Source organism: Filicampus tigris, chromosome 1 (assembly GCF_054856515.1).
Source record: "Filicampus tigris isolate MCC_2025a chromosome 1, RoL_Ftig_1.0, whole genome shotgun sequence".
In the NCBI taxonomy this organism is placed as follows: Eukaryota; Metazoa; Chordata; class Actinopteri; order Syngnathiformes; family Syngnathidae; genus Filicampus; species Filicampus tigris.
This window is the reverse complement of record NC_141217.1, coordinates 14,062,415-14,071,136: the sequence shown is the minus strand read 5'-3', so window position 1 is coordinate 14,071,136 and position 8,722 is coordinate 14,062,415. Positions and strand designations below refer to the sequence as shown.

The window sequence follows — 8,722 nt, the reverse complement described above, 5'->3', positions numbered from 1 at the left end:
GCACATTTAATGTATCTATACAAAGTATTTACGACGACAGTCAAAACAAACGTATTGTTTCATGTTAATTTCGCTACCATGCGCCCCCTGTGCATTCTCACATTGTTTTTCCACTCACCCCTCCACTCTGCCAGTCAGCCGCACCCTCCAATTTAAGGCTCTTCTGAACACTGACTAATTGCCAGATTGCTACAACAGGTCTATGCAAGACCCAACAGCAATTTTATGTGGATTAATCTTCGGTTGCCGATCGTGTCTGCCCCTGATTTACTGCTTTATTGTTTTCTCGGAATCCCCTCAGTGTTGTAGTATAAATGTTGTCCGCGTAGGGTCACTATTCTCACGTCTATTCACACAGGGTTTTTTTTAATGCGAAGATGCGTAAATAAATGAATACTGTACATAAATACTTATCAATGCATCTATTTATCCATCAGTACCCCGATAGTACGTGGACTGGTCCTGGATTTATTTCATTGTTATTGTTGCTTACTAAAACTACTTGAGAACACACAAGCTGTGACTCACATTGAAAAAAAACAAAACAATTATAGAAAAAATTAAAAAAAAAAAATTATAGCAGATATTTTTTCCTCCTTTGTTGTAAAACGAAGATGATACAAAATGTTCTATTACAGATTACAATCTGCCGTCATCAGAAGCAAGTGCAGTACTGTACAGCACTTGAATCACACTTCTTACCAGTAGGTGGAGATGTAGTGCTTCATCGCTATTTCCACCTTTATTTATCAAGAGAAGAAGAAATTTGAATACTTGGGCGAGACAATTTAGTGGGCAGTTGAGTTGAGGAAAGTGCGTTGCGTCGATGAACAAGAAGAATTTAATTTGATATCTTTGGGGAGGCTTTTCAAGCAACAAAATGGCTGAGGAGTCGGCTGTTAAAGTATGTGTTCGAGTGCGTCCGATTATTGAAAGGTGAGTAATCAGCGTATATGTAAGCTTACAATTGATCATGTTCCACAAAAACTAAAATGGGTCTGGCCTGTTTTACAGATTACAGTAAGCGGTTAAAAGCAACGTCCACCGATAACATTTTTACTCAATAAACTATATTGCCGATTTTTGGTTCAGTGAGGTGTCGCTGCACTTCTACATCACACTAGTTTATCTGAGGAGAAAAAAAACTATAAAATGAGGTCAAAACTCTCAAATCTAATTGGGGAACAACAAAACACTTAGAATTGGAATAAAAAAAAATCTTCTGATATATAGAAGTGATGAAATATGTGACTACTACTCGGCTTGCACCAGTTACAAATTTCACGCAATACAGGTATACGATATACAGGTGGAATATCTTTATTTGGAGAGAGCTACCCCAGAATTGTCAACACCTTTTCCTTAGAAGACTTCATGAAGAAGCAATTGTATTTGCACAGTTTGACTTGACTTGATTTGTCAAAGGAAATTGGCCATCTTCCAACAGGGCAACTAACAAAAAATTTCCGCGGATCCGTTCCCTCTTTTTTCCTCGTCTGTTAATTAATTGGGTTAGAACACATGAACCCCTTCTCATCAATTGTGTCATTTCCCCCTAGCAAATCACTATTTGATACGTGCTTCATCCTGGATTGCTCAGCCAAAGCCTCGACACAAAGTGGCCCATCACTATTTTGGGGGAAATAACTACACACAAAAAAAACCTAATAAACAAAATAAGGCTTTTGTAAGCCAATGACCAGGGGTGCACATAATTTTTTTCATGCGGTACTCACATGAGTACCAGGAGATTGTCTTTGGCACTCACTAGTGGGCCAACGGATCACATAAGTGATGGTTCGGATCGGTCATGGATTTTGAGTCACAAATCGCATGGTTTTTTGTATGAGGGGGGGGGGGGAGCTAAATAGAACTTTGTCCTCATTTATTTCATAAAAGGCTTTTGCCCATTTAAAAAAAAAAAAAATCAACTCCTAATGTCTAATATGGCTGTTAAAGATTTAAGAACACACTTTAATGCAATTTTCTAAGTGGTACAGTGTATACATTTCAGGGTATCCTGCCAGACATTTGAGCTGAATGTTTTCTTAATTATTAGGCAAATGTGTTGTTATAAATTAAATGAAGACAAAGTTTTATTGTTTTGTATTTTTTTCATAATGAAAAAGACAAAGAAAAAAGTGCAATTTATGGCACCTTTCTTAAAACATGGACAGCACATTACAAAGTAATCTAGGGCCACAATATAGAAAAAGAAGTTAGAAAATAAAAAAAGCCATTAAGGAGCAGCTGTTTAACTACCAGCTAATGATAACAGCTGCTAGCCACTAACGCCGGAGACTTGTGCCGTATTCCACAACGACAGCGTAATTAACCAGCAGTTTGTTCGTGTCCTAAATTAGCGACTGAATATGATTTCGAGACAGCGTTGGTAGCAAGCGTTAAAACTGTTGATACGTTGAAAACGGAAGTCAAGTTAGCCGTTGCGCGGGCCAACTTCAAAGCTTTACTTTGAAGTTAGCCTTTTTTTTTTTTTTTTTCACCAACCATTCTGTGGATCATGCCCAACCGATGCTTGATCCTTAACAATCAAAGATGATTCGTTGCAGTGCACCACTAGCAGTAGTGATTTCTGTTGCGCATGCGTACCTGCATACCAGTTATGCGCACCCCTGCCAATGACCCCTTTTTAACTGCAACAATCTTTTAAACTTCACCTTCAAAATATCTAACATCTTCAATGTTTCTTTGTTACAGAGAAGAAAGAGTTCCATCAGAAACGACAGAGCCTGTTCGGGTTTTTTGGAAAACTGATAAGAAAATAATTCATCAGATTGATGATGGAAGCTCAACAAAGAGTTTCAGTTTTGGTATGACTTTCTGCACAAGAATGTACTTTGTATCACATATTGTTTATAAATCTGCAGAGTGTGAAATACAGCCACAGTATGGTGACATCTATTGTACTATTGTGTATTTTCAACAGACAGAGTGTTCACTGCTGAAGAAACAACCAATCAGGTATACCAGGCTATCGCAAAGCCACTGGTTGTTTCAACTGTGGAAGGATACAATGGTTAGTAATGGCGTATACATTACTACTGCATATACTGTACGTGCATAAGTACATTTTGTCACCTTTTTCCTTTAAACAGGTACCATCTTTGCTTACGGTCAGACATCCTCTGGAAAGACATTCACTATGATGGGGAGTGACCATGTTCCTGGTGTCATACCACAGGCTGTTGATGATGTCTTTGAAACCATTAAAAAGGTCAAAGATGCAATTTTTTTGCCGTGCTTTTGTGATTATGCTACGTTTTGTTGGTCAATATCGGTTTTTCACTGATGTTCTCTGTTTGGTCTACAGTGTCCAAAGAAGGAGTTTCTTCTCAGAGTGTCTTACATGGAAATATACAATGAAACCGTGACCGACCTGCTTGTAGATAGCTGGAAAAGAAAGCCTCTGGAAGTCAGAGAGACTATAAATGTAAGTTGTCTTTTTTTTTTTTTTTTAACTCTCTTGCATCTTAGTCACACGATATGAGTGATCTTTGTATCTTGTTATTTTTAATTTTTATAAAGGATACGACATTAATTCATTCTCTGAATGAATTATCCCAGCTGTCATCGGGCAGGAGGCTGGGTACACCTTTAACTGGTTGTCAGCCAAATAGTCACACCTGCAAACAATTTAGAATCGGCAATTAATCTACCGTACATGATGCAACATTTTATTGAATTATTTTGAGGACCACTAATCCCCGTTTGACGACTAGTGTCCTAAACAAGGGAAGGATGGGTCCAGTGGCATCTTTGGGATTTCTAATTGTATCAGATGGCTAACTACTTTATGAAGTCCCTTCCAATTGTTTTGACAAGATTTGTGTTCTCAGTCATTTTATTTTTCTGGTCTCTTTGATAAAGGCCAAACTTAGACACTTGTAGCACTTTTCATTTCATTGAATGTTCAGCATAGTTCTTCTACTCTGTGTAGAAAACCATCTATGTAGTTGACCTGACTGAGGAACTGGTGACCTCTTCTGCACAAGTACTGGCCTGGATTCGCAAAGGAGAAAGTAAGTTTGAGAAATTGGCTCATCTGGAAGATTTTTTTTTTTTCATGCACTGTGTTTGATCCTGCAGAAAACCGTCACTATGGAAAGACTAAAATGAACGAGCGCAGCAGCCGTTCACACACTGTTTTTCGAATGGTAAGCAACTTGGAACAATATTCTGTGATTGGATTGTTTTGACACTTTTATGACTACACTTTTCCATTTTACCCTAATCTTTTGTGCTCCCTCAACTGAAAACAATCCCCAAGTTTCTTGCCCTACTAATTGATGTGAATGTAACACTTTTTAACTTTCTAACAAAAGTTATTTTATTTATTTTTTAAATGTTGTATTTAAGATTTGTTTTTCTTTTAAAAGAGATGTTAATGTGGAGCTGAAGTGGTTCAGGTCTTGTGTATCCATTGTGAAGGCTTCACTTACAAATGCTGCACTTTGCTATAGATCCTAGAGAGTCGTGAAAGAAGTGACCTGGCATCAGGGGAAAATGCAGATGGTGCTATCATTGTTTCCCATTTGGTAAGTCTGTTTTTTTTTTTGCGCCATACTTTATTTTGTTGATCATGTTTGCCAAAGGCAGCTCATAGTTTTCAACTAGCAGCTGCTTTTCCTTGGTTGTCATATTCCACTAAAATTGGAAGCACTGCTTGAAGCGCTGAATTCAGAAATTTTAAAATTTGGCAGTGTGTTGACTGTACTATTCCATTTCTAATTTGTCAAGCCCATTGTTGCCTTTTTAAAGCAGCCCTGTTTTATAGGTTTTTTATTTTAAATTTAAAAAAAAATGTCTAACTGAGTTTTTGCTGAATTGCGCAGTCACAATTTGGCTAATTTGCCTAATTGCACCCTGATACAATTTCAAAGCCAAACCAAACACACGTCCGCTGTATGTGTCACATTTGCCTAGTCTCAGTGCCATAGCGCCACTTCCCAATCGTCATGGTAAAGAAATATGGATTAGGCACGTGGTTAGCAGTGGGTCATTTGCATGCGACCGAGGACATTAACTGAGTCTTTTCAACCTGTTTTAAGTTAATGTTCAATGTGCTGTAATTCTTTTTCGCTTGTCTATTTTAGAGTTCTTTTAGTAAATGAGGCATACATTTTTTCCTTTTGTACTTATTTAATTTTCTTTTGTAACTTGTTTTATTGATTTCCCCCCATTCAATCCATTTTATTCCTCTACTATAACCCTGACAGCAGCAGCTGTTAAGATGAAAGTACTTTATATATAAATAGATTTTGATTTGATGTTTGTTTTTTTTGTTTTTTTGTCTGTCTCAGAATTTAGTTGACTTGGCTGGATCAGAGAGAGCAAGCCAAACAGGGGCTGAAGGTAAAGAAGTGCAGTTTTACGCTGTATTTGAATCCTCACTTTCTTTAACGCTTGATGGTAAATAGTGTTAAGTGCTACCGTTGACATCAATCCACTTGTTAGGTACGCGCTTGAAAGAGGGCTGCAATATCAATCGCAGCCTTTTCACACTTGGCCAAGTGATAAAGAAGCTTGGTGAAGAAAGCCAAAGGTATGTCAAATATAGGCATGCACTTGTACTGAATGCACAAGTTGTTCATTGTTGTGACTGCTTCACCGATTTGCCATCTGTCACTGCTCACACCTCATCATAGTGTTTTTGTGTACAGATACAGAGTGTTTCTCACAGTTTGTAATGTTACAAATGTATCTGTGTGCATTGCATCAAGTCTTTAGTCTTCAACATCATTGTATTTCCAGAAGTTTCATAAACTACAGAGACAGTAAGTTAACACGCATTCTTCAGAACTCCCTCGGTGGAAACGCCAAAACAGTCATCCTGTGCACAATCACTACTGCATCACTCGATGAGACGCTCCGCACTCTGCAGGTTGGAATACACCTTCTCTTTCATGGCGTTTTATTTATGTTGTCATTAAAAATCCACCACATTTTTGTAAGAATTCCTTCCAGTTTACAGGCAATGACAGTAAGCTTTCAAATGATGGTTTTGTACATTTAAACAGTCAGTATTTAAAATGAATCAAAAACTTCTACCGTTTCTCTTTGATTTGGAGAAACTGAAAATTTCGACCAAGATATAATTTGAGCCTTTTTATTCTAAAAAGTTTCTTTAATTAGGTATACACCAAATACCACCAGAAAAGTTAATTTTAGGATAATGTTGATAAATTATTTTTCAGGTGTGTAAGCATGACACTTTTACCTCTGTCCAGAAAATGTTGAACTAAGAACTAAAATGGTGAACAATATTTGGTTTACAGTTATTGTTAGATGTTGCTTGGTGTTTAAATAATCTTCAAATGTGTTCATTCTACAGTTTGCTAGCACTGCAAAGAAAATGAAGAATGATCCACATGTCACAGAAGTTTCTGATGACGGGGCTCTGCTCAAAAGATATCGGAATGAAATTGTGGACCTCAAGAGGCGACTTCAGGAGGCAAGAGCCTTTTTTCTTTTCTTTTTTTTTCCCCACTGCAATGCTTTGTCCGTCTGCCCGGGTTCTATTGCGGAGTCACTTTTGATGCGTTAATGGCGTGACACCCCCACCTCACTGCAGGTTTCCTCAGAAACACAGACCACAGCAACAGAGAAAGAAGTGCTCTCTCAACTTCTCCAAGAAAAACATCAACTTCAAGTAGAACAAGAGGACAGAATAAGAAACCTCACCAAACTGCTGGTCACTAGCACCAACCTCACACATGTACAAAGGGTAACTTGTGTTCAAAATAATATTGGAGTATTTAAATTCTGCTTTTTTTTCTTCATTGCTGTCCTAACAATGCCTACCATTTATTGTTTTGAAGGTGCCCAAACGCAGGGTTACATGGGGAGGGAAAATGTTACGCTTGGCCCACCCATCTCCTACTCCAGCTGGTCTGTCAGACCGTAGCTTTGCTGAGTCTGTCAGTTTGAAGAGAAAAGCTGATAGCTCCTGTGTGATGGAGCTGCTGGTTGAAGGTAAGGACATTAACGGCACATTCAAGTTAGAGTCCCGTTTATTTCATTGCATGCTCGTTGTTTGTACTGCAAGATGGATTTTCATGCCTCTGGCGGTCAGCAGGGGTGAAATAGAGCTGCATTTACGTGTGCAACTTTTGATTTTAATAGAGGGGGAAGACTTTGACGGTCACTGGGAGATTCCTGATGAGTCATCAGATGACACAACCGGAAGTCCAGACTTGGTTACTTTCCGTAGCTTGGGTCACAGGTACTAGTGCTCTTATAATCACATTTGAATTGTTGCAGGGTTTTTTTTTCTATTAATTCGATTTTTTTTAGATTTTTTTTTTTTTTTTTTAGTATATAGACTGTCTAAAACTATTTAATAAGCAAGTGTATATATTCATGCACATTTTAGGTCAGGGGAAAGAGTGGCAGAACTGGAACTTGAACTTCAAACAGTAGTCCAGCAAAAGCAGCAAGCCTTGGATCAAATTGTGGCAATGGAGCAGAAGTCAGCAGAAGTTGACCTCCAGCTCCAAAGTGAAGCTCAGCAAAAAGCTGAGGTCATAGAGAAAGTAGTGTTGCTGGAGCTGGCCGTGGCAGATCTGAAAGGACAACTTGAAGAACAGAGCGACACTCTGTCTGAGTCTGACGAACAGGTGTGTCATTTACAAAGTTCTGTTTACATGGTCTCGTGCACACTGTGCTGGTTTTATTTTGAACGCCAACCTTTTTTTGTTTCTACCCTAGCTGGGAATACATTTTGCAGAGATTGTCCAGCGTTGTGAGATTCTAGCCACAGAGAAGGTAACTTTCTCCCATCAAATCCAGTTTTGAATTCTGCTGTTGTGAAATGATCGCACATGACACAATGAATGGAGTTGACATTTTTGGGAGCTACTAATTTGAGATCAACATTTCCGCATGACAGCCAGAACTTCAATTAGAGTGCATCTATCACATGATCCTGGGTAATCAGATAACTAACAAACTATGCACAATATGTCCTGGCATACAATTTGACTCTGGCAGCATGCAGACACTGTCCTCAACTTACTGCAATACATTTTTGATTTTATGTCATTAGGGCTGGGTGACTTGGCCTTTAAATATTTATGCCGCCTTGCATCTACGAAAGCATATGTTTCCCTTTTTGTTCACTTCTGGGTTTTAAACTGTGCTTTAAACAGTTTTTCCTTTTTAACCCCCCGAAAAAAAAAGTGTGTGGGGGGGGGGGTTAGGGGGTTGTTGTTGTTTTTTTTAAGATATCTAATTAATGCATATCTCAGATTAACAACAATTAAAAAAAAAAAAAAAATCATGCCAACAAAAAGACATGCACACCAGCTATTTATGATTAAAGGAAAAAACATCAAAGGAGTTTTGGCTGTTTGTGTTTCTAGGATATGCTGGCATCTGAGCGAGACCATCTCAAGCAGGAGCTGGACATTGTTGTGGAGCAGACTCAAAAACTGGAGAAGGAGAAAGCTGTTCTTTCACAGGAACTTGTGGAGAAGGTGGAGCTGGAGGATTTCATATCTTTCGAGGCAAAGATAAGAAAGGAAAATGAGGTAATTAAGGAAATACGTATCAGCATTCGGAGAATGTTCTTTTGATTACAGGCCACATTGCCAGAATTGTCTTAAAAACTGACCTGCAAAACAAACAAACTGCAGTTTGCAATTGTTATTTTACAGGTGCTATTTTCAAAAGGTTGCAATACGCAACTCATTTTTTTAAAGCA

General features: G+C 38.3%; 1 protein-coding gene across 3 annotated transcripts in view; it reads left to right on the top strand.

Moving 5' to 3' along the window:
* Nucleotides 1-770: 770 nt before the first annotated feature.
* The window catches only part of cenpe (centromere protein E), a 26,890-nt gene continuing 18,938 nt past the window's right edge, over nucleotides 771-8,722 (top strand). For all 3 annotated transcript variants that reach the window (XM_086040717.1, XM_086040630.1, XM_086040537.1), the window contains exons 1-18: nucleotides 771-936; nucleotides 2,719-2,831; nucleotides 2,948-3,037; nucleotides 3,117-3,235; nucleotides 3,332-3,451; nucleotides 3,959-4,040; nucleotides 4,108-4,175; nucleotides 4,482-4,556; nucleotides 5,322-5,373; nucleotides 5,476-5,563; nucleotides 5,773-5,902; nucleotides 6,353-6,472; nucleotides 6,593-6,745; nucleotides 6,840-6,993; nucleotides 7,144-7,243; nucleotides 7,394-7,637; nucleotides 7,729-7,785; nucleotides 8,382-8,549. In XM_086040717.1, coding sequence (XP_085896843.1) covers nucleotides 881-936; nucleotides 2,719-2,831; nucleotides 2,948-3,037; nucleotides 3,117-3,235; nucleotides 3,332-3,451; nucleotides 3,959-4,040; nucleotides 4,108-4,175; nucleotides 4,482-4,556; nucleotides 5,322-5,373; nucleotides 5,476-5,563; nucleotides 5,773-5,902; nucleotides 6,353-6,472; nucleotides 6,593-6,745; nucleotides 6,840-6,993; nucleotides 7,144-7,243; nucleotides 7,394-7,637; nucleotides 7,729-7,785; nucleotides 8,382-8,549 — 1,989 coding nt within the window. In that variant the 5' untranslated portion in view covers nucleotides 771-880. The remainder of the gene's footprint in view (nucleotides 937-2,718; nucleotides 2,832-2,947; nucleotides 3,038-3,116; nucleotides 3,236-3,331; nucleotides 3,452-3,958; nucleotides 4,041-4,107; nucleotides 4,176-4,481; nucleotides 4,557-5,321; nucleotides 5,374-5,475; nucleotides 5,564-5,772; nucleotides 5,903-6,352; nucleotides 6,473-6,592; nucleotides 6,746-6,839; nucleotides 6,994-7,143; nucleotides 7,244-7,393; nucleotides 7,638-7,728; nucleotides 7,786-8,381; nucleotides 8,550-8,722) is intronic.